The sequence below is a fragment of the Neodiprion lecontei genome, chromosome 2, assembly GCF_021901455.1.
Source record: "Neodiprion lecontei isolate iyNeoLeco1 chromosome 2, iyNeoLeco1.1, whole genome shotgun sequence".
Classification (NCBI taxonomy): Eukaryota; Metazoa; Arthropoda; class Insecta; order Hymenoptera; family Diprionidae; genus Neodiprion; species Neodiprion lecontei.
In genome coordinates, this window is record NC_060261.1 from 2,209,659 (window position 1) to 2,233,345 (window position 23,687).

General features: G+C 36.1%; 2 protein-coding genes across 4 annotated transcripts; one reads left to right on the forward strand and one right to left on the reverse strand.

The window, feature by feature from the left end:
* Positions 1–6,138: 6,138 nt before the first annotated feature.
* On the reverse strand, positions 6,139–14,508 carry LOC107222303 (nuclear pore complex protein Nup153). Its single transcript, XM_015661600.2, has 8 exons — positions 14,274–14,508; positions 13,161–13,454; positions 12,756–13,068; positions 11,963–12,572; positions 8,716–11,851; positions 7,555–7,682; positions 7,292–7,414; positions 6,139–6,833 (listed from the first exon to the last, which is right to left on the reverse strand). The coding sequence occupies exons 1-7, from the start codon at positions 14,340–14,342 to the stop codon at positions 7,324–7,326; spliced, it is 4,641 nt and encodes a 1,546-aa protein (XP_015517086.1). The 5' UTR covers positions 14,343–14,508; the 3' UTR covers positions 6,139–6,833; positions 7,292–7,323.
* A 2,736-nt stretch (positions 14,509–17,244) lies between these two features.
* On the forward strand, positions 17,245–23,208 carry LOC107222302 (valine--tRNA ligase). Of its 3 annotated transcripts, XM_046732027.1 has the most exons (19): positions 17,245–17,263; positions 17,813–18,048; positions 18,206–18,379; positions 18,476–18,603; positions 18,700–18,864; positions 18,939–19,140; positions 19,214–19,502; positions 19,568–19,692; positions 19,782–19,927; positions 20,013–20,220; positions 20,323–20,499; positions 20,571–20,692; positions 20,814–20,922; positions 20,984–21,262; positions 21,354–21,689; positions 21,981–22,136; positions 22,239–22,442; positions 22,531–22,806; positions 22,898–23,208. In XM_046732027.1, exons 2-19 carry the CDS (start codon positions 17,884–17,886, stop codon positions 23,114–23,116), a joined length of 3,480 nt encoding a protein of 1,159 aa, XP_046587983.1. In that variant the 5' UTR covers positions 17,245–17,263; positions 17,813–17,883; the 3' UTR covers positions 23,117–23,208. The 3 variants fall into 3 exon arrangements, with proteins under 3 accessions (XP_046587983.1, XP_015517084.1, XP_015517085.1); XM_015661598.2 differs by lacking the exon at positions 17,245–17,263 and having other exon boundaries at positions 17,514–18,048; XM_015661599.2 differs by lacking the exons at positions 17,245–17,263; positions 21,354–21,689 and having other exon boundaries at positions 17,517–18,048.
* The last annotated feature ends 479 nt before the right edge of the window (positions 23,209–23,687 follow it).

Below are 23,687 nucleotides of genomic sequence, written 5' to 3' on the forward strand. Positions count from 1 at the left end.
TTTCGAACTCTTTCGAATAATTGTTAAGATTTTTAAATGACGCAAGTTTTATATCTACGTACGAGTATATATACACATATATACACACACACACACACTTCTTTTTGCAATTATATTGATTAAGTAGTAAGTCTTGTATATCTATTTATTTCAAATATTGTGTCGTTTAGAATTTTCGTAGATTTTAGGCTTTTGAGGTGCATCATTCTTGTGCAAGTTTTGCTGTATAATAATGAAATCCCATACTAAGAGGGAAATTATTATAACTATTATTATTATTATTATCATCATCATCATCATCATCATCATCATTATCGTCGTCGTCGTCGTCATCACCACCACCAACACCACATTGTTACAGTACATCGATTGTATGTACATTTTGCTAATTCTTAAAGGAGGGCAAGATAATTGACAAGCAAACAAAATACTGTGACAAAAATAATAAAAATAGAGAGCAAAAAAAAAAAAAACATTCTAAGAACCTCGACTTTTTTTTATGAATTTTTTTTTTTTTCTCCACGTATTATCAGATTCACGTGTAAATCGTTACGTGACCATTCAAAAGAGAAATTTTTTTTTTAAATATATATATATATATATATATATATTGTGAAATAAAATGGCATACTTGAATTAAGTGTAAATTCATACTTGATTGTGTGAAATTGATCCATATATTGAATTGATTCCATTATTTCTTTCCCAATTTACTACACTGTTGTATACTTCTGCGCTCACTCTTGATATATCCACCATGATCATCACACTTCACGTAGAAACAACTCGCACATTTCTGTAATTATTATACATGTATTATTAAATTAAGATATATATATATATATATATATGTATGTATATATATATATATAATGCTTCACGATGCAACTTACCATATTTTTCTCTGTGAAATTTTTTTTCTATCGCGTAATCTTTCTTTTTGCGGCTTTAGCCCCCCCCCTCAAAAATTATCCGCAGTGTTTTTTCAATTCTACCGATTTTGATGGGACAGGAAATTTTATTAGCAAAACGTTTCCCCTGGATTCGCAAATGATTAACAGCACCCTGTAGCTTTGGTTCGTTGTTGTTTTTTTTTTCTTTTTCTTTTTAGTTTAATAGAACGCCTCTCATTATATTACATCCATGAAAATAGCGATGTACAGAAAATATTCTATCTCAAGGCATTGGGGAAAATTTTAACAATCGTGCAATATTTTTATGGTAAAAAAAAAAAATGTCTAAATAAAATATACTGATCGATGTTAAAATCGTTCTGTTCATAAATTTCTTTCCTGAATTTCTATACGTTGGAAAAAAAAAAAAGCTAAAAGTTAATATGAAAGAATGTAAACGGCACGTGTCGCGTGAATCTTACGCCGACGACGTTAGAAATATATTTGTCGATATTTAACTTGATTATTATAAATTCAATCTATTTCATTAGTAAATATAATTATAAAATTTTTTCATAGATTGAATGATCGTTTAATTGAGGAATATGGAATTATAAATTTATACAAATAGAGTAGAGTCAAGTCGTTTATAAATTTTCGTATTTCGTATATTTCGTTAAGAGGAACTGTTTGAGAAGTCAGCCTGCAACTTGAATTTGGAATCGAGAGGAGATATCAAATGAATCTCTCAACTGACAGAAAACCAAGATCTAACAAAAACAAAAAAAAAAGATTTATAATTAATATTGACCAAAATCTCAGAAGCTAAGACTGAGTTCATTAAATTTTATTATTATTATTGTTATTTTTATTATTATTATTAGTCGGATATGACCCAAAGAATTTCAACATATTGCGATTTGTTATCACTCGAATTTAATTACGTTATTCTCTAACAGTTTTGCTTTTTCCTGATACAACAAATTTGATAACAATATATTTGTTTTTATTTATTTTTTTCATTTAATGTATGAAAATTCGCGTCTCGATGACGCAGAAATAGTCGCTAAAAAATTCTTTGGCTCAAATTTACTTGCATTCATGTTGTAATGATCTATAAATATCTATTTCTCTAAGATCGTTAACTTCCTAACTAAAAAGTAAAAATTTTAAGCCCAAGTTGTTACAACATAACATTGTTCGTTAAACGGTGCTGTTGCTTTTTTTTTCATTATTCTTGTTCTTTTCTTTTCTTTTTCTTTTTTTTTTAAGACTAAATATGACGATTCTTACGATTACGAAGATGAGGGTAAATTTTTTTCAGTTTTCTTTCATTTTTCTCACTTTTTAATATTAATAAGAATAATAATTATAACAACAATAATATGAATTTATCCTATCGCAGTGTTTCTCAACTTTATCAAGTCATACATTATTGTATAACGTCATATTTTTTTCTGTATTTATGTTGGTTTTTTTGTTTGTTATTTTTTTTTTTTTTTTTTTTTTTTTTTCCATTCATTTAACTTCGGATACTTTCTTGCGTCTCAGTGTGTATTTCATATCGTCCTTCAGATTGAAAACAAAACGGAAGAAAAAAAAAAGAAAAGAAAAATATGTATAATAATAATTTAAACAAATCGAATGAGAAAGAAAATTAAGTTCGAAATTAAAAATGATAAAAGGTTTCCTTTTGCGCAACCAGAAAAGCTACCTCTTTGTCGGATGTTATAATATGTATATGAGATAATGATGTACATTAGAAATCTTCATTGGAAGCGTAACACAGAAATGTTTATATAATTTTGCAAATTGTAAAATTTTCTTCCGTTATCTTTCCCATTATACATACGTATTACTTCAGTTCATTGTTAAATCAGTAATTAACATAGAATCATTATCGACTAACTCTAGAAATTTATATAATTACCATTATTTATTATTACTATTATTATTGTTATTATAATTATTTCACCGCTGTTCAATACATCTGGTATATATATATACTGTTTTTATAATCGGGCGGAATACAATTACTATAATCGTAATATATATTCATAACTAAGCAGGGTAAAATAAAATCTATGAATAGAATCAGAACATTTCTCATGACGGAACCTAAGAAATTGCAAAAATTATAGAACCATATTCTTAATTTAGATCCGACTATTATTTGTTTCAATACATGACCTGCGTATGACTTCAAGTTTTTTTCTTTTTCTTTCTTTCTTTTTTTTTTTTTTTTAACACACATTGTCATGTTATTGCAGAAAATAAAAAATGTTGCCTCTTTCATTGTTTCCTGATTTTTTTTTTTTTTCGTTAATATTACATCATTTGTCTTTGTGTTCGATATTTTAACCGCTATACCATTTTACAGTTGAGAAACACCGAACATTTTATTAACACTATTGTCTACTTTATCCTATGGTTCGGGGAAAAAATGAAAACTTTTTACACATAACTATAAGCGTACGGTGAACATTCTCCCACAATATAATCATTAGATTTTTCTTTCTTTCTTTCGTTTTTCTCTTTATTTTCTTCAATCATTCATTGGACTTATTTCATAACAAACTCTCGATATACAGTTTAAAAAATGCTGAGATAAACAACGTCAATCTATACTCCGTGTACATCCACAGGTAGAAAGTTACGTCGTCTTTGACTAAATAAATTATAAAAAAAAAAAAATTAACAAAAAAAAACACAACAACAACAACAACAACAAGAATGTACACCGGTTTTACAATCACATCCGAAAAAAGAAAATCTTTCCAACGGTCAGTATTTCTTCTGTATTCAAAGTGATTTTAAATGTTAAAGTTGCCAGTATAATATCAATCTGTTGCGTATCTACTTCTAATAATTTTCAAAATTATCATACATTTTCTTACTATGCGTTATAATTATATAAAACAGGAAAATTTTCCCTAGACGCTAGATGAGAGTATAAAACGCTATAAAACAATTCCAATAAAATTCATTATTTAGATAATTCAATAATACCCCCAAAGTAAATACGTTTGCATTTTCTTTCTTTTTTTTTTTTTTTGTTTTGTTTCTTTCTTTGTCGTTAAAAAACTTTAAGGCCGTATATGTATAATTGAAAAATTATTAAATGCATACGTATTCCTGGCACACGACGGTAAATATAATTGAATAATTTCGAAATCCGTTTGTACAACGTTAAATTATACTTTTCACGTTTACAAACGGAGGACACAGCCTATACAGAGAATGTTCACAGTTTATTATTTTCTTTTTCTTTCTTCTTAAGACAGTGTCGCTAGTTAACAACTCGGCTCATTGTCACTTTACCAGCAAGTTGTTTGTTTTATTTTATTTTATTTATTTTTTTTTTTAACTTCTTTTCTTCGTCATTTAATTTTTGTCATTTATATCTATAGTACTAATATGTTATCTTCTATTATATATATATATAGATATATATATATATATATGTATTTTTAGAAGTAAATCAGGTATTTCCGATCTTCAGTCCATGTATTTCAATGATTGATGAAAAAGCCTGGATCATAGCCGATCTTAACATACAGTTGCCAAGTAAATTTATACTTAATCGCGTTGCTAGCAACTTTGCTATGACATAATACTACGATTAGTGAGAAACGTAGAAAGAGTGATCTTCTCATTTATTTGCAGAGTACGTAAATTCTTCAAATTGTTTCCACGTAAAGTAGAAAATGAGTTTTAAAATCAATCGATATCCACGATTTCACATCCAAAGACGTAGTAGATGAAGTAGATGAAGGAATGAAACATCCTGATAACATACATGTATTTCGTTTTCTACTAAAAAAAAAAACGAAGACTTATAAGACCGAGTATCGAATATTGAACCTGGCATGAAATAATATTAAAGTCTACAGACTCGGAAACAACATGCTACTAACGTGACAACTGTTTTAAATGATGTATATACACTGTTTGAAGAATGGTCCAATCATTGAATTAATAAACTGGAATGGAAGTACGGTTGATGTGAAATAGAAATTGTTATTATTTTTTCTTTTTCCTTTCCGAACACACAAATCTCTCGTCTGTTTCACGGTGTGTCACCTTGTGCAAATGTGTATTGAGTATGGATGGTTAAAAGCTTATCGTAATATATATGAACATATATTATTGAGAGTTGAGAGACACGCGATATTAACATTCACTGTATTATAATATTGTTACAAGAACTAAGAACTTCAATTTTTTATATTTTTTTTTCTTTTGGATGGGTGTGTGTGTGTGTGTGTGTGTGTGTGTGTGTGTGTGTGTGTGTGTGTGTGTGTGTGTGTGTATTATTACGTCCTAAAACTTAGGTGTAAAAAATATATAACAATGAATTATAGCACAACAATGTGTAACAGGGTTTTGCATTTTCTTCTTTTCAAACCTACATGCTACATGGCCGAGTCGTATAAAATGTGCCGAGTTATTACCGGCCACTGTCATTATACCTTAAACCTAAGTCGTATTATTATTATTACCATTACTATTATTATTATTATATGTAGACATAACGCTATACTTATTATTAAATAAAATGTATTATATGGCTGAATATTGATTCATTAATCACCATTACATTGGCTAACTACTTTATCCAGCACCTTGGGACCTCTGCAAGGATTTAGATTTTACGATTTTACATAATTAACTTCGGCAAGTTCTCTTTTTGTTTCTTCTCGTTGCTAAAAAAGAATAATTTTTTTTTTGTCTCCTACTTATATCCTACCTTATTTCAGAGTAAGAAAAACGAAAAAGATAATTACAAAGAGGAAAGGGATTAGATATCTTAAATAAATCTAGTTGCTCATTCGGCAGGTTGGTTTACTGATTGTAAGAATAGAAAATAAAAAATATAAATACTATTTTAGAAGTCCCATGGTCTTTTGTGTTGTTTTTTTTTGTTTGTTTTTTTTTTTTTTTTTTTACTTATTGTTATCATTTAGGTTGACCTTACACACTTTGATTATCCTTCATTCATCCTATGATAAAACACACAACATAGTTTTTTTATTATTATTATTATTATTATACTTAAATTACTAACAAAGCGGCATTCAGAATTATTATCTTAATAGTTTTCATCAACAATTCATCATTAGTCTTTCGTTTTTCTTTTCATTTTATATATAAGAAAAATATACAATCTCGACTACACAAATGACACAAAACGCCCCTCCCCCCCCCTTCTTTTTTGGTAATCGTAATTCGTTTGTACTTTATCTGAATGCCACTTTTTTTTTTTTTTCTCCAAGTGTATTTATGATACACTATGCGTGGGCCAATTTTACCGAATATTGTTAAAACTGACCGCGATACTACCTAACTAAAAATATGGATATCGGATATTTTGCGAATTGATATACCTATACATATATATATATATATATGATGGTATTCCGGTTTATATTTTATTCGCTGAACTCACGACATATTTTCTCTTCTTTATAACAGACTTTAATATACATACATATGATTAGTACTTGAGACAACAGACGATGATAGCAGGAAAAGTGAAAACCACGAAACGATCAATAGTTAAATAATTATACATATTTTTATTTTCATATTTCATATCTCACCGTCGCAAGGTACATTATAAGAAAAAAACAAAAAAATACCCATGTCGAGTTTTTCACTGGGACCCACTTTGTCGTGAGTTATGCGAATGACTTATACTTACCTGAGCAGGTTGCCTGATACACGCTCCTGCCTATCGTCTCGTATTAATTGCATGCAATTCTTCTGTGCTTAGCTCTGTGAATCTCTTACAATAAGAGATATATATATATATATATTGTAAGTTTCACCGTTTTCAGCAAAATCAATTTTGCCCTGTCGTATCATGTTTCATAATTGTTATCCTTGACTTTTTGAGTTTTCTTTCCAATTTCTTTTTTGCTTCCTTCATCTAGAAACCTGCGTAAAATTAATTGCAAAAAAGAATCAAGGATAAAGAAAACAGAAAAATGAAGGAGAGAGAGAGAGAAAAAAAAAAGAAAACACGTCAAAGCAAACTCGGCGTAACGATACACGTATCGCGTCACGGCTTGTCTGCATCGGTAAAAACTGGCTTCATGCCAAAACTGAAAGCTTATTACTTCTGCCGATTGTTATCGTAGACATTATTTAAATAATTTATACATTAGTTCTTGCTGCGCGGAACACAAGTGGTTGTCCTAGTCGTCGTAGTTGTCGTCATCGTCGTCGTCGTCGCTATTCGAGCACATTTCTGGTTGAATGGTTTTTTTTTTTTTTTCCTTTTTAATTAGTTTGTTTAATGTTCTTAGGTATATTTTTACACGAATGCTTGGCATTTCACCCACACTGATGTAATAAATTTCATAAGTTTTTTTAGTTAATTTATTATACAGTACCGACACAATCGCATGTGCGTTACACTCCTCGTCTACCGAGGCTGTGTTCTCCGAACTGCTTTTTTGAATTTTCTTTGCGGTGTTGCCTGGGTTGTAGCCTGAGGTATAGTCTGAGGTACAGCACTGAAAATGAATATTTCGATAATATTTATTAATGTGAAAATGCCGCAGACTTTTCACAGTTAAAAATCCACTCGATTCGTGATCAAGTGAGAAAAAACATAATCAGTTTTAATGCAAAGAAAATTCGTTCTTATACATACTTGAATGCTGTTGGTGCACTGCCTCCAGTGAAGTTGAACGTCGGTGGCGTGTTGGGATTGAAGGCAACACCCTGATTCGAGTTCGGTGCGTTGAATGGAAAACCGCCAGTAGGCGCAGCAGCTGTTGCCTATGTTAATAATTTTAATTAGTCAACAATCGCGTTAACAACCGTATAAACCTACTAGAAACAAACAGATAAAGACCGGTTCATTCGGATTATATGAAGAATGGACCAAATTCTATTCTGGAAAGAGGTGTTTCAGCTGATTTTTTCACAACTACATCAAACTTAACTGAACATAACGCGTTTTAGATAGTTTTCGATTGGGAGAAAAAATTGTTAAACAATTAAAAACCCACTTCTTGTGGCTGAAAATTTTCTCATCCCCCAATCACCTCCCAAGTAATAATTCCTAACAAAGTTTTTTACCTTAGTTAGTTTAGCCCTAAAGTGCAAAAAGACCGTAGATGTCTATGTTTTCGTTCATTCCATGTGATTTACAGAATTGTTAACACACGGCTTTTGAAAATCACCTGAAATGTTATTCAAATATTCCCCTGACTGTTCTCGCAAACCTCAGGTAGCTGCAACTCATGGCTTTGGAGTAATGAGCGATCCGCGAAAATCAGTAAATTAAGGGGCTAGTTTTCGATACGCAGTTGCAGGATATGAAAAAAAAAAATTTTGTCCGACAAAATACAATTTCTTCTTGTAAACAAATAGAAATAACTCCAAAAATTGTCAATTTTTCTTGAATATTTTTAGATATTCTTATTACTCTTTTAAAGGCACGAATTTCTAAAACAGGAAAAAAAAATAAAAAAAAGAATACAATTAGAACTAGGGATAACAGCGCATTGCATTATTTTACTTTATTGCTAAGCTAATCGATATTTTTACTTTTAACGAAAAAAAACGCACATTATGGAAATCTTGAGGAACGAGCATGAATTATTTCATACACCTCGGAATGCTCTTATGACATCAAAAAAAATTAGTAAATGATTCTAATCCGACTTAGAGTACGTTGACTAACTCAGGTCGTTCTGGACTAGAGTTCAACCTTTTCAACTTTTCCCTGACTAATTTTATGTCTAAAGTAACCTTTCGTCTCATGTCATTAATGTTTATTCAAGCTGGAAGTTAAAATAGTACTTACTGCTCCACCAAAGTTGAATCCGGAAGGCGCAGGAGTAGCGGAGCCTCCAAAGTTGAAACTAGCATTGGGAGTTAGAGCCACAGAACCAAACGCCGACGTTGATTGACTCTGACCAAAATTAGGAGCAGCCTGAGGAGTGCCAAATATCGATGTGGAAGTAGGCGCAATTAGGGAAAATGGTGGGGCTGCGTCCGGCTTGGGAGTATTGAATACAAAAGTTCCCGCAGTTGTATCCGAGGCGGCAGGTGGATTGAAGTTGGCGGCAGCTCCAAACCCGGTACCGTCAGACTGCTGTGTGTTGGTGCTAGTATTTCCAAATGCGAACAAAGATTTTTGAGCCATCGGTTGCACAGACGCCGGAGTTGGGTTTTGCGAGAAATTGAATCCACTGGAAGCTTGAGACGCGCTAGGTTGAGTAGAACTTCCGCCAAATGCAAACAACCCAGAAGTGGAAGACGGTGCAGTTTCCACTGGTTTCGACGTCCCGAAAATACTCGGTGTCGGATTGGTCCCAAATGCAGGTGTGGACGTTGTTCCGAACGCCGGGGCCGCAGTTCCGAATGCAGGGGTAGAAGAAGAGACTCCAAATGCTGGCGTTGTGGAGTTAAACACTGATGTTGATGCTGTCTTTTTGATACTTCCAAACGCTGGTATCATTTTGTTATTATCCTGAGCAGCTCCAAAAACTGGAGCCTTTGTTTCACCCGCTCCAAAAAGCGGGGCAGGCTTGTTGTCCGTCATGCCAAACGACGGTGCTTGCTTATTTTCGTTACCTTCGAAACGTGGCGCGGAAGTGATAGCATTAAACGCAGGACTGTTGGTCGAGCCAAAAGATACAATTTCAGATTTATCAGGATGTGTCGTGGCGGCTATTGTACTCGCCTGCTTGGTGGATCCAAAAACAAACATTGAAGGCGTCGGCACTGATGTTGGAGCTGATACTGGAATTTGACCAAAACTTTGCACCACTTGACTCGGAACTGTCGTTGGTTGATTTGGAATCGTCGTTGCAGAACCAAACGTGAAGAGTCCGGGCGTCGGGACGCTGGCTGCGGTTGTCGTAACTGTTGACCCACTGCTAAGTGAAACAGGCACATTTATTGTGCCAAATGTGGGATTTTCTGCAGATTTGGTAATATCTGTATTGATGGATAATTTTGTTGTTATTGAACTAGATTGATCATTGGCCAAGATTGCTGCTGGAGCGTCGCTAGTTGGTGCTGAAAAATTTAATTTCTGGGATTCTGTGTTTGAAACAGTTATGTAAACTTCTGGTAATGTGTCTTTTTTGTTAACAGGTGCCTCAGTTTTCACCGCTCCAAAGGAAAATGATTGCTTTGCAGTAGTATTAGCTACTGGTTGTGCTCCAAATGCAAATTGTTTTTCTGCAGATGATTTTGCCTCTTCCGTTTTGGGTATACCAAATGAGAACGGAGCTTGATTCTTCGGTTCTTCGACATTCAATGAACGTTTTTTCGACACATTTTGAACAGCATCAGTTTCCTTAGTGTCCGATTTCTGTTCGAATTTATTTTTCTCATTATCTACAACACCGAACGTGAATCCTGAAGAATTCTGAGGTACACCGAAGGTAAATCCGCCAGCTTTGGGTGAGTCTGTCTTAGCGCCAAAGGTAAAACCTGTCGACGAAGGGACAGGCTTAATCGCGTCAACTTTTTCATCACTTTTGTCAATTCCAAATTTGAAACCTCCAGCATTCTCGGGTACTCCAAAACTGAACTGTACATTTGACCCACTACCTGTGGCTGACGTTGATTTTGCTACCTTCTTTGAACCGGGTCTCACAGCACTACAAGCTACGCATTCGATAACGTCTGCTTTATTCTGTACCATGCAATCGTCACACGTCCAAGCTCCCTCAGGTTTCTTAAACTTGTCACCAAATCCTAACGCCGGTGTACTTGTAGAATCGGATTTCGAAGTACTAAAGCATGGACAGATTAAAGTGGCTCTAGAATTTTTCTGTTTACATTTCAAGCACTCCCATAAATCTTCATTGGTCGACTTTGTTTTCTCCACAGAATCAGTGTTATTGGCCAACTGATTTCCACCGGGATTCGAAATGGTAGTCAACAATTCTGATGTGGCAGGTACTCTTTTAGGGCTGATCTTGAGGGAGCCAGGCTTTGAAGCGTTGCAGCAAGGGCAAGTTTCGACAGATGAATGATTTCGGAGCATACAACCAGGACATTCCCACGATCCTTCAGGAGGTTTAAATTTTTCCATTAAATCGGATTTTACTGATTCAGGAACAATACTGGATGTAGAACCGATAGTCGGAGCCTTAATGCTTTCAGATTTAGACATAGCGCACAACGTGCATTTGACATCACTTTGTTTGTTCGATGTTGCACAATTGGGGCACTCCCAATGGTTGCCGCTCATTTTGAACTGTGATCCGAAACAATCGGTGGTCACAGGCTTGGACTGTGTAACGGTAAGCGTTGACGATTCCGGTGTATGTTCTGTTGTCTTATCACCTTTGCAAAGTAACTTGGAAGCTTTACAACCAATGCACTGAGGCTCGTGTTGGTTGTTCTTCAACAAACACTGGTTACATTCCCACATGCCAACTACAGGTTTGTTGGCATCTGTAAGTAGGTCTGATTTCTTTCCCAAAACATCCATAACGCTGCCTGTTTTTAACTTACTGGACGTTTTGATTCCATCCACAACCACGTCCTCTTTGGGTTTTTCCTTCAATTTCGGGGCTGTCGAGGTCTTGGACCACATGAAATTATTACTAGACGAAAATCTAGCTGGCAAAGTATCAGATTCTGAACTCAATGTTCTCGAAAGTGAATGACCACCCTCTGCGGATTCTTTAACACTGGCATTGATTGGTTTGCTGAAGGTAAAGTTATTGATAGATTTTAAATTCCTAGTCGTGTCCGTCACTTTTATTGGGCTAGAGAACTTGAATAATTCATCTTTCACTCCTTTGGCCATGTTACTGGTGATTACTGGTAGCTTTATATCAAAAGTTGGCAAAGTACTAATAGGCAGTGTGACGCTTGGTAAGTTGACTGCATCGGTCACATAGTCTTGATCCAAGTCGGTTTTACCTTTACTTTTAACCTTGCCCGAGTATTTAGACTTCTCTTCATCGTCCGATCTGCAACACAAAAAATGAAATTAAATAGATTAAAAATTGCTCAATGTACAAAAGAACTCAAACGAAAAGCACTGTTCATTAAAAACTTGTATCAAATCAATCAGAATGTACCTCAATCTGTATTCCTGGGGAGATGGTGGAGGGGCACTGCGAGCCGAAACGATTCTCCTAGCCGCTACTGTGGTGTCTTGTAATCTCTGTCTACGTCTAAGCTTCAGGAGATCTGGCACTGTAGGTACGGTAAGTTCCCTAGTCAAATGACGCAGACCTACCCGAGCCAAGGGAGCACAACCTTCCTCCCTCTGCCGTTTCTTGCCACCGATCAGAGACGAGCTATTGTTTGCATTCATGGGAATTTTTTTAGCATCCAATATGGGGGATGAAAAATGCTCCAGTGCTTCCAATATCCTTTTAGCAGTTTGACTCATGGCTGATGAATCGGTACCAGTTACATTTGGTGACTTTACTTGAATGTTGGTTCGGTTTGGTACTTTCAATTGAAGTTCATTTGTACTATTGAACAACGTACGTCCTCGGCGTTGGAATCCTGCCATGTTGGCTCCTCCAAACGTGGTATTGCCGTTGTAAAACGGAGACGAGGACTGTCCTCGTTCAAGAGAATTATTCATTATTGACACATTGAAGCTCGGCTTCCGACTGCTCAACGAATCCCTAGGATTGCTATCCAAAAAGAGGGACCGTGGGGACTGTAGGTGATTTGCTGCAAACACAGAAACCGAAGACATGAAAACCTGAAATAAAAGATATGTAGGCAAAGTTTCGTGCTTTAACCAAATTTTTAGAGTGATCAAGAGCCCATTGGTCCACTATTGAAAATAAATCAATGCCCGATTACTTCTTGAATAAACATATAATCGACAATTACTCAAATTTTCAGACTTACTATAGTTTAGTTTATCTTCATTGTATCTCTTTCTGCTTGTTGACGATCTGTTGTACCCCAGACTTGAGGGTGCTTCTTGCCTGTTGACTTGTGGTATGAGAGAGCTGCATCCGCTTGTGCTCTCACTGGACTCTGAATTATCGTCTGTTCCATTAGCCGTACCGTTATTTTGTGGCGATGTTAACGAAATGAACTTTGTCCTGTTCCTTTGATTGCTCATACTGCCAATTTCTGATTGGATTGCAGGCGTCGACGCCACTAGACGACGAACCCCACTAGTTCCAGCTACTGAAGGTTCTAGGAAATCGGTTGTCTGAAAATTCGTAAATATAATTAATAAAGAATATTTATAGATAACAAATAATGGTTTGAGTAAAGGAACAAAATGAACATTTAAATAATTACAGTTTCATTGTGGATAATGTAATCTTCTTTTCGAGGGTCGACCTCCTCATTATCTGGAATTCTACTTCTTGGCTGTATATTGAATGTTCCGGGGGGGTGAGTTACATCCATACGAATCCGTGGCCGCTTTGAAGGCGGAGGTTGCTGTGACTCCTGCTCATTCTCAGAGCCCTCGAGGTTCTCCTCATCATTTAACATTTCGCCATTATCTTGCGACGAATTAAACCATTTGCTTATCCACGATCTCTGCGGTATCAGATCTGTGACTTTCGTAGCGACTTTTTTCACGAAAGACTGGTAATAAAAAATATCAATTAGCATTATTCAAGGGAGTTTATAAAAATATCAGGTTTTTTGGGAAAAATCATTTAGACTGCAAGATTAACTGAGGCTCATATTTTAAGCTTAGATTTGTTCAAAGACTAGCTGAAGGCTGAAGTAACTCTAGATACTATAAATATTAAGTGAAAGTAAAACGAGAATTTCAATCGCATTTCGACATAGGAAGTAATATATAACTAAAAATTGAATGTTTATCTTGACAGACATAAATAGCTTGTGGTTGATATATCGGATATACAAGACAGTGTAAATTGTTGCAATGTGCCAAATTGCATGTACTATAATGTGTGATAATAATTCAAGCTAGAACTAGCCAACAGAGATATTGAGAATATCGGATTTCGAGAGTTAGAGGAACAAATTCCATTAATTATGTAATTTATAGATAATATTGACGTAACGAGCTCGACGGCTTTATGCACGGTAAAAATTATTGTTATTAGATACAAGAATCGGTGTAAGAAATTGAACAATTGTCCAAGAACCCATGCAGCATTTCAAGGTTAGAACGTTTTGAATGACGATAAATTCCGCCGTGGGTGTGCGCCTATCGAGTTTGAGGTTATTTGATGCGGGTAAAACTTTGTCAAGTATAATATTTGATCGAATTTGATTGCCGGGGATTGGGAAGGATATCGCAATCGGTTCGATCGTTACTCGGAGCACGTTTTAAAATCATGTCTATTTTGGGAAACGCGCGAAGGACCGTTGGAAGGCAACTTTTGTCGCGGGAGGCCAGTGGCCGAGACCTCGGAACGAGTTTCTACTCACGTTGTTTGCGTCGTAGGGCTTGGCGTTCCTCGAACGTTTGTTGTTCAAACTGTTACCTCCTTTTGCCATGATCGCACCATTTACTTGTTTATTATTACACACTCACATTAATTTAGATTACTGCATATCAAACTGACACCTCACATCGTCCAACTTTCACGACGAAACCACGAGAAAATATGGCGGTTCCTCCACCACCGTGAGGGGTCAAGCTTCCCGTTGGCTCGTGGACACGTGACACCGCGGATCGACTCTCGCCGCCTCGACTATCGATATTGCCGATAACTAGACGATAGAGCGAGTTTTAACCACATGGGTCTTACATACTTTGGCAACTTCGGTGGTGGGGGTATGTGCTCTTATTGAAGCACCGATCGTTTCGCCTAGTGACCACGAGTGTCGCTGCGATAGAGGGATGCAGCACGGGATGCAGGATATGTGGTTTAACCTGTTTCTATCTCTCTCACACAGCCTGCATCCTTTATCGCAGCGACACTCGTGGTCACTAGGCGAAGCGATCAGTGCTTCAATAAGAGGATACCCTCACCACTGAAATTTCGACCGAGTTGCCAGACCTGTATATAAGACCGTGGTTTTAACACCGATGTATTAGGGAATTTCGAAAAATATTATTTACGATTTTCCACCATGGCACCCTCTAAAACGTTCGTTTAGGTTAAAAGAAAGGTTCTGTCCAAATATGCATGTTCTACGTTATGAGGAAGATGACGCTCAGTCCATTTTTTACTTTTATAAATTTTTTTAAAAATTCTGATCTATCACGAATAAAATTTACTTCTTTTATCATTGCTTACATCAATCGTAATATCAACTAGATGTAAAACCCTCGCTCGCCACGCTCACTCACTCGATTCGATAAGCTTTACTGTTAGCGGTTTACCATATATGCGTAAAATTTTTAAATTTAACCGACTACGTGATAACTCGTATACATCGTAATGTACTTATATAGTATACATGATAGTCTACCTGGTGAATTCCGACGTCCACATAATGACGATCAGCAAACTACTTAAACTTTTGTGATATAACGCGTAGCAAGTTTCTCTCAAACTGCATAAAATAATATTTTGTTTGTCGCTGTGTGAAATGCGCCATTTTTACGCTTGGAAAAATCGCACCAGGTCAAAGTCACATCTCCACTATGTTTACAACGTGCCATTCGTCTGTCTGTGTACTATATTAGCAACTGACCGATAGATGCGTTTTCGCTAGTTTCCATTTTTTTTTTTTTTTTGTTATTGTTCCTGAATTTTTCTATTGTTTCCTGAAACGTAAATACATTTTACTTTGTTAGTCAAATACACTCACTGAATAACATTTTAGACAATAAATTAAACTCGCTAAATAAACGTTCCCGCAATCTTGCCGTATACGTACGTACTGCTCCACGGCTGTTTGGATATCAACTAATTGTAAGACCATCGCCGGCAATTTCGAATGAATATGAGTTATAATGGACAGACGAACTAATTATAAATTATATATCTCATGTATGTACAAGGATTACTAATTACTATTTCATTTATGTACTACACACCAACATGTATACATCGCTAACATACTTTCTCTATCCTTTCTAAAAAAATAGGATTTCTGAAGGGACGTAATATTTTCAAAATCTCCAACGTCGTAAGCTTCAACTACAAAAATATTGTTACAAGACTTATTGAGGAACACATTAATTATTATACATTACTTACCATGTATCATACATACTGCGAGTTATTGTATTATCGAATTTTTGGCAGATACAACCTTACGGAATTAGCCGATGTAGGATTTCATAATTGAATCAGTATCAATAGAAAACTGTATCTACCAGGTGATCCTACAGCTGAGCGCGAGTGATGAAAGTCAAGATCCAGCAGGTAAAGAACCTGGAGCACAGGAACTACATAGCGCTAGTCCTGGAAGTCAAGTTTCACTAGGTAAAAGATTTGAACAGCCGAAACTACGGAGCGGTCGTCCTGGAAGTCAAATTTCACCGGATCAAGGACCTCTAGACCTGGAAGTCAAGTTTCACTAGGTACAGGATCTGTAAACCTCATAAAATAGTTATAATTTAATATTATGAACTTTTGATTTAGAAGAATAAGATTCCCGGTTGATATATCGTTGTGTTATGGATCGTGATCTTTGAGTTGAATATAAGTTTTAGGAAAGAAATAAGAATCGAAGTCCTACGACGTGATTCTTCACAAATTCAAAAAAAATAAATTGAAAAAAACATGAAAAATCAAATGAGCACGATCTTCCACATAACGTAGATCCCTCATATTTTCCCAAAATCTTTCTTTTAAACTTTCAATTCAAATACACGTACACCAGTTAAACCGAAAACTGCATTCGAGGACCTACAGTTTACTGAACAGAATACCGAATCTCGAGATATACCGCAACGATTGCACGGAACACATATGCACTTGCTAATCTTACAATTAATTTTTTGCAACACCTGCGTGGAAAGTCCATTTTTATGCACCATTTACAAGCACCGAAAGTAGTCTTTTATACACATGTGCGGGAAAAACTTTCGCGCATTACTAGGGGTGTGAGAAAAAAACCTTCGCACATTGCCGGCGGTATAAGATGAACCTTCGCACATTGCTAGCGGTGTGCGAAAAAGACCGTCGCGCTTTTATCCACAGTTGCGTATTTCGCAAACAGCTCCACTAGCCCTACCGATGGAATAGTTTGTCACTCTTTGCCGTGCTCGACATCGCTGCATCGTCACTAAACAGACATCGTGCCGTGGTTTCGTGTAAAAATAATCGTGTATGTCGGACTTTCCATTACAGGTGTAGCAAAAAATAGAGTTCGATACACGTGCGAAAGTTGGCAATGCCTATCTCGCGTGAATGCGCCACACTCGCCCTTCAACTCGTCTCCAGGCTCGTGCTGCGCCTTCATGCTTGTGCGGGCATTGCCACCTTCGCGCACTAGTATCGAAAAACACTATTATACAGGCAGGTCACATAATGTACAGTTCATACAATTGGTTGCGAATTTCAAAGGTTCTTTACATTGATTCGTCTGAATGACGGGCCGATAAGTACTGTACAAAATTAAAAAGCTTCGGTTCATAAATTTGTGCGATCTAAGTTGTCTTTGACGCTGCAAAATTATTTAAGGATTTGGAAAAAATTATATTTCAAGCTTATAAGCTATTCTCGAAATAACCTCAAACCTATGCATTATTTTCAGTGCACCTTGTTACTCTACTGATGGATATAATTATTTTCTTCTTTCTATATTCAGACGGAACTGTATAAACTCTCATTTCTAAAGAATTACATTACACAACACAGTGCGACTCGGCCTAGCTAGCGAAGAATCAAATAATTGTCCCATTTTTGAAACTCGCTTGATAATGGATTCCGTCGAAACAGCGAATCACATAACATTGCGCCTGCAGCTTTTGCAATCCTTTCTGTTCTCACATCAGCTAGACAGCGTGCAGGCCACGCGGAGTAATTGGTTAAGTTTTCAATATTGACATTTTCGGGGATTTTCAGCGAGGCAGCGAATAACACGCGATACCGTAAACTGAGAATTATTTATTTGTTTTGAATAATTTGCAATAAAAATGGTTGAAACGGCAGCAAACGGAGCCGAGGGAGAGGCTGCGAAACCAAAGACAGCGAAACAGCTTGAGAAAGAGGCTAAGAAGTTGGCTAAATTGGAGAAGTTCAAACAAAAACTAGATAAAAAAGAAACCACTGCTTCAACTAAGCCCAAAGAAAAACCTGAGGTAATTTTCGCATTCACTTTATTTAATTCTGCCTGATTGTTAACTGCAACAATGACGTTTCCATAATCCATATGGTTTCCTGTCGCATTCACATACTTGGATCGCCTTGGTTTTACATGAAAACAAAAAAATTCATTAAGGTATACACGTTTTGCAGAAGGTTGAAAAAAAGCTGGAAAGCAAGCAAGCAGTATTATATACCATAAACACTCTAGAGGGGGAAAAGAAGGATGTCAATTGTCCGATGCCTGATGCCTACAGCCCTCGTTTTGTCGAGGCAGCGTGGTATTCCTGGTGGAGAAACGAGGGTTTCTTCAAACCCGAATATGGAGTAAGTTTGGTTAAAGTCCTTCAGTGATAAATTTGTTGTGTCTGACATCGTACGCAGAGGAATTCAATTCACATTCATCGTATACCACGTTTCCAGCGTAAAAGCATCAACGAAACAAATCCCAAAGGCACATTTGTCATGGTTATTCCACCACCTAATGTCACTGGTTCCTTACATCTTGGACATGCACTGACAAATGCGATCGAGGATGTAATTACCCGATGGTAAGTCGATAGTTTCTATTATAATATATTTTTTAGTTGTTCAAATCATTTTTCCTTCCTCCTTGTAACATAGTTGATTTACCATTCGAACTTCAGGAATCGTATGAAGGGGCGAACGACACTTTGGAATCCGGGTTGTGATCATGCTGGAATAGCGACTCAAGTGGTAGTTGAAAAGAAATTATGGAGGAACGAACAAAAGACACGTCATGACATCGGGAGGGAAAAATTTGTGGAAAAAGTTTGGGAGTGGAAAAATGAGTGAGTGCAACATGACCTGGTTTTTGGTACGATGTATCTAGGTGTTAATTTTATAATTTTCTACAAATCTGCAGAAAAGGAGATCGAATCTATGAGCAACTTCGTAAACTCGGGAGCTCCTTTGATTGGGATCGCGCTTGTTTCACAATGGATCCAAAACTCTGCCGCGCTGTTACCGAAGCTTTCGTACGTCTGCATGAGTCAGGGGATATTTACAGGAGTAATCGTCTTGTGAATTGGTCTTGTACGTTGAAAAGTGCAATTTCCGATATTGAGGTAACAATTGTTCCTATTTCCTGTCTCATTACATCTCAATGGTAATAAATAAACTGATCATTGTCGTTCCAAGGTGGACAAAATGGAGCTACCTGGCAGAACTTTTCTCGCTATTCCTGGCTACAAAGAGAAAGTTGAGTTTGGTGTTCTCGTATCATTTGCATACGAAATAGAAGACTCAAATGAAAAGGTTGTGGTTGCTACAACTCGTATTGAAACAATGCTTGGAGATGTTGCGGTCGCAGTACACCCCAAGGATGCTCGTTATTCTCACCTGATTGGTAAATACGTGAAACATCCTTTCTGCGATAGAAAGATACCGATCATAACTGACGATTTTGTGGAAATGGAATTTGGAACAGGTAAATTATCATCTTTGCTACTTTGAAAGAGAACATCTTGGCTTAATTCTCGTTGCATTAATTAGGCGCTGTGAAAATAACACCTGCGCATGACCCTAATGATTATGAAGTTGGAAAGAGGCACGACTTGCCATTTATAACAATTTTTGATGACGCGGGAAATATCATCGGAAACTATGGCAAATTCACGGTACTTATCATCCTCAATTCAAATAAACTAAAATTAATTATATGATAGTTGAAGTGTTGAGAGATTAGTGCATGCTTCTATCATTTCAGGGTATGAAAAGATTCGATGCGCGAAAGGCTATTCTGCAACAATTGACGGAAAGAGGATTATATATTGAGACCAAAGACAATGCAATGGTTGTACCAATTTGTAGTCGATCCAAGGACGTCGTTGAACCACTAATGAAACCGCAGTGGTTGGTAAATCCTGTCTACATTTGATGACATTTCTTCACTCTTTAAGAGAAGCTTGATACACGAAATTATATCTTGCAATTATAGGTACGTCAAGTGTGATGAAATGGCTGCTGATGCTATCAAGGTTGTTGAAAATGGAGAGTTAAAGATTATTCCAGAGCAGCATAAAAGAACTTGGAATCATTGGTTGGAGGGTATCAGAGATTGGTGTATTTCTCGTCAGCTTTGGTGGGGTCATCGAATCCCAGCATATTTTGTATCCATTTTGGACTCAGCTGTTCCAGCTGGAACTGTAAGTCATCATTTTTAACGTAATTTCTGAAGTTATAATAAGATCGAATTTGTCTCACGTATACAATGAGAAGTCCATTTCGAATGGCACAAACTATTTCAGGAAAATGACAACAATTATTGGGTGAGCGGAAGAACAGAGGCAGAGGCGAAAGAAAAAGCTGCAAACCGGTTCAATGTCAGCATTGATAATATTAAGCTGGAACAGGATCCTGATGTCTTAGATACTTGGTTTTCTTCCGGTCTCTTTCCATTCTCTATCTTTGGCTGGCCAGAAGAAGTATGTGAATACACATAGCCATTTAGTTCAAACTTATCACATTGCCTTATCTCGTGCAAATCTGGTTTTAGTCCGAGGAATTGAAAGCTTTCTATCCTGGAACTTTGTTGGAGACAGGACATGATATACTCTTCTTTTGGGTAGCAAGAATGGTTTTCCTTGGTCGAAAGCTCCTGGGTAAATTACCATTTAAGTAAGTCCTGCGTATAATTTGTGAAAATTTCGCTTCTCAATTTTTACCTTTTTATGAACTTAACTAGTAAAAATTTGACTCGTAACACCACAGAAATACTATTTTTCTTTACTTATAACAGGGAAGTCTTCTTACATGCTATGGTGAGAGACGCACATGGAAGAAAAATGAGTAAATCTTTGGGAAATGTCATTGACCCGATGGACGTGATACACGGAATATCTCTAGAGGTGAGTATGAAAAATTTCCTGGCACCGTTTCAATGTTTATTAAACTGAGATATTATTTCAGGATCTCCACAAACAATTGTTGGATTCGAATTTGGATCCGAAAGAACTTAAAAAAGCCACAGAAGGACAGAAGCAGGATTATCCTCAGGGAATTCCGGAATGCGGAACAGACGCATTGAGATTTGCGCTGTGCGCTTACACAACTCAAGGACGTGACATCAATCTCGATATTTTGCGAGTTCAGGGTTACAGATTTTTCTGCAATAAGCTTTGGAATGCGACAAAGTTCGCCCTGATGTACTTAGGAGATGGATTCGAATTCGACGCTGAAAGTGATGAGGTGAGGAAAGAGAATGAAACGTTTTTAAACGCAATTAAACATCAATGCGGAAAATTTGTATTTGAAAATTTTATTGCAAATGTCACGTTAGAAACGCTGCGCGATTTCGAGCGCGGAGGATGTCGTTGGCGATTATAAATGGTACCAGCACACACTAAACGAAAATTGTGTTCAAGACGCGCTAAATAACTTCTTGGCAGATTATTCGTACATAAATGGATACACGCCTTCCCAGGCTGATGTTAAGGTTCATGAAACGTTGAAGTGCCTGCGTATTGATTTTTCGCATAGACCACATCTTTTACGATGGTTTAACCACATCAAAAGCTATAGTACACATGAAAGATCCAGTTTTCACCCAGAAGACGGAGAAGTTTATCAACAGACTAAAAGTAACGTTAGCAGTAGTCGTAAAAAGGGATATCAGGTACGCTGTGACAATAGCGTTTACTCAATTATTGTTTGTAGTATGTTTAGTATTCAAAATATTTCCAGCTTGGGATGCAGTTTGAGTTTCGTTCTAAAAATTATTGTAACATTTATTTTTTGTAATATTCTAGATTATTTTCTACTGAAAATAAGTACAATTTTGTCATTTTTCTCAGCAGTGTACATTACCATTTCAGCATGTTGGGTTTTCGTTCTTATAAATTGTGTTTTGTTATTGTTGAAATTAAAAAATAAACAGGTGTATAAACTTGTAGTGAAAATCTTACAGCTCTCTGGAAATGAAACAGAAGTAGACTTGTGGATGCTTTCAAGGTTGAGTTATGCGGCGAAAGTTTGTGACGAGGGAATAGCTCAGTATGATCTTACAGCTGCAACTACAGCCTGTTACAATCTCTGGCTGTACGATTTGTGCGACGTTTATCTGGTCAGAATTGAATAACATATGTCAACCAATTTCTTATTTTTTTCAATCACTTGCTCTAAACAGTGGAACAGTATATAACCGTCACTTACTTTCATTTTTCAGGAATATCTGAAGCCTGTTTTCCAAGGTGGAAATAAAGAGACTAAGTCAACAGCTCAAAAAGTGTTGTTCAAAAGCTTGGACATAGGATTGCGTTTACTCAGTCCATTCATGCCCTTCATAACGGAGGAACTTTACCAACGTTTACCACGTAAAAAATTAATTTATCCAAGTATTTGCGTGGCTCCGTATCCAGAAGAACGTGAGGTGAATGACGATATTTTTTTTTTGAGAATTTTTGTTCAATGCAGCGACGGTGATTCAATATTGAAAGTATATTTTTCTGTTCCATTAGTGTCCTTGGAGGGATCAAGGCATAGAAGCGGATGTTGACGTTGCTCAGAAAATTATTAAATCCATAAGATCCGCACGAGCTACATATAATTTACCGAACAAGACTAAAACTGACGCATTTGTCACATCTACGGAAGACAGTATCAAAGAAAAAGTCAAAACGTACTCTTTGTTGATTGGGACACTTGCTTACTCAATAATTTATCTCGACAATGCTCCAGCCGGATGCGTTATCATCCCCGTGACAGACAAGATCCAAGTTCACTTATTACTTAAGGTGAAAAAAATAATATGAAAATCACTGTACCCATATCGTAAGTTAATCATATGTTGAAAACTATAACATTCATTGTAATTTGTGATTTTAGGGATTGGTTGATCCGAAAAAGGAATTTGAAAAACTTGGTAAAAAGAAAGGAATACTTACAGAGAGTATAAATAAGCTGGAACAGGCTATGTCGGCAGTTGATTATTCCACTAAAGTTCCTGCGGATGTCCAATTAGCAAACACGGAAAAGTTAACCAGTAGCAAAGGCGAATTGGAACGGCTGGTAGAAGCAATGGACGCTTTACAGCTGATGCAATAGCAGTTTTCAATTTCTTAGATTCGAATTTGTATGTAATTCTATGATTTTTCTTTATTAAATGAAGTAAAAACAAATCGCTGAAAACATTGAAATCGTTATTTTTATTTCATCCTCGATTTCGGGCTGCGATAAAACTGTATTAAAAATCCCAAGAATACTATAAACTTCTTTATTATAATTTATTATTTGTGCTATTTGAGCATTTAAAATTAAAAATTATCTACAGGCCTGTTATTCTTATTAGGCTTTACATTATTGAACTGCGGATTTTTACAAAAAACAAAAAATAAGGAATTTACGGGTAATAATATATAACAATTAAATTATGTATCTGAAAATGAGTATTGGATCTACTTCGAAACTAAATAAACTATAACATGATGCGTGTAACACGGTTAAAGTTAACAAGATTTTTTTTTCCTGCTTGATTTCATAAGTAGTGGACTGTAAAATATTTCGTATAAATAAAACGTACAACGTATCTACAAGGTCATTTATTAAATACTGACCACAAAGGCGACCGACGCAGCAGATTTTACCTGAGGTTGGGTAATTAATGAATGACCCTGTA

Bases quoted from the DNA above. Each gene is read 5' to 3' on its own strand.
- LOC107222303 (XM_015661600.2), bottom strand. From the start codon at position 14,342: ATGGCAAAAGGAGGTAACAGTTTGAACAACAAACGTTCGAGGAACGCC. The intron at 13,455-14,273 runs GTGAGTAGAAAC...TTTTATTACCAG, and splicing joins AGCCCTACGACGCAAACAAC to TCTTTCGTGAAAAAAGTCGC. The intron at 13,069-13,160 runs GTAATTATTTAA...ACGAATTTTCAG, and splicing joins ACATTATCCACAATGAAACT to ACAACCGATTTCCTAGAACC.
- LOC107222302 (XM_046732027.1), top strand. From the start codon at position 17,884: ATGGTTGAAACGGCAGCAAACGGAGCCGAGGGAGAGGCTGCGAAACCA. The intron at 18,049-18,205 runs GTAATTTTCGCA...CACGTTTTGCAG, and splicing joins AGCCCAAAGAAAAACCTGAG to AAGGTTGAAAAAAAGCTGGA. The intron at 22,137-22,238 runs GTCAGAATTGAA...TTCATTTTTCAG, and splicing joins ATTTGTGCGACGTTTATCTG to GAATATCTGAAGCCTGTTTT.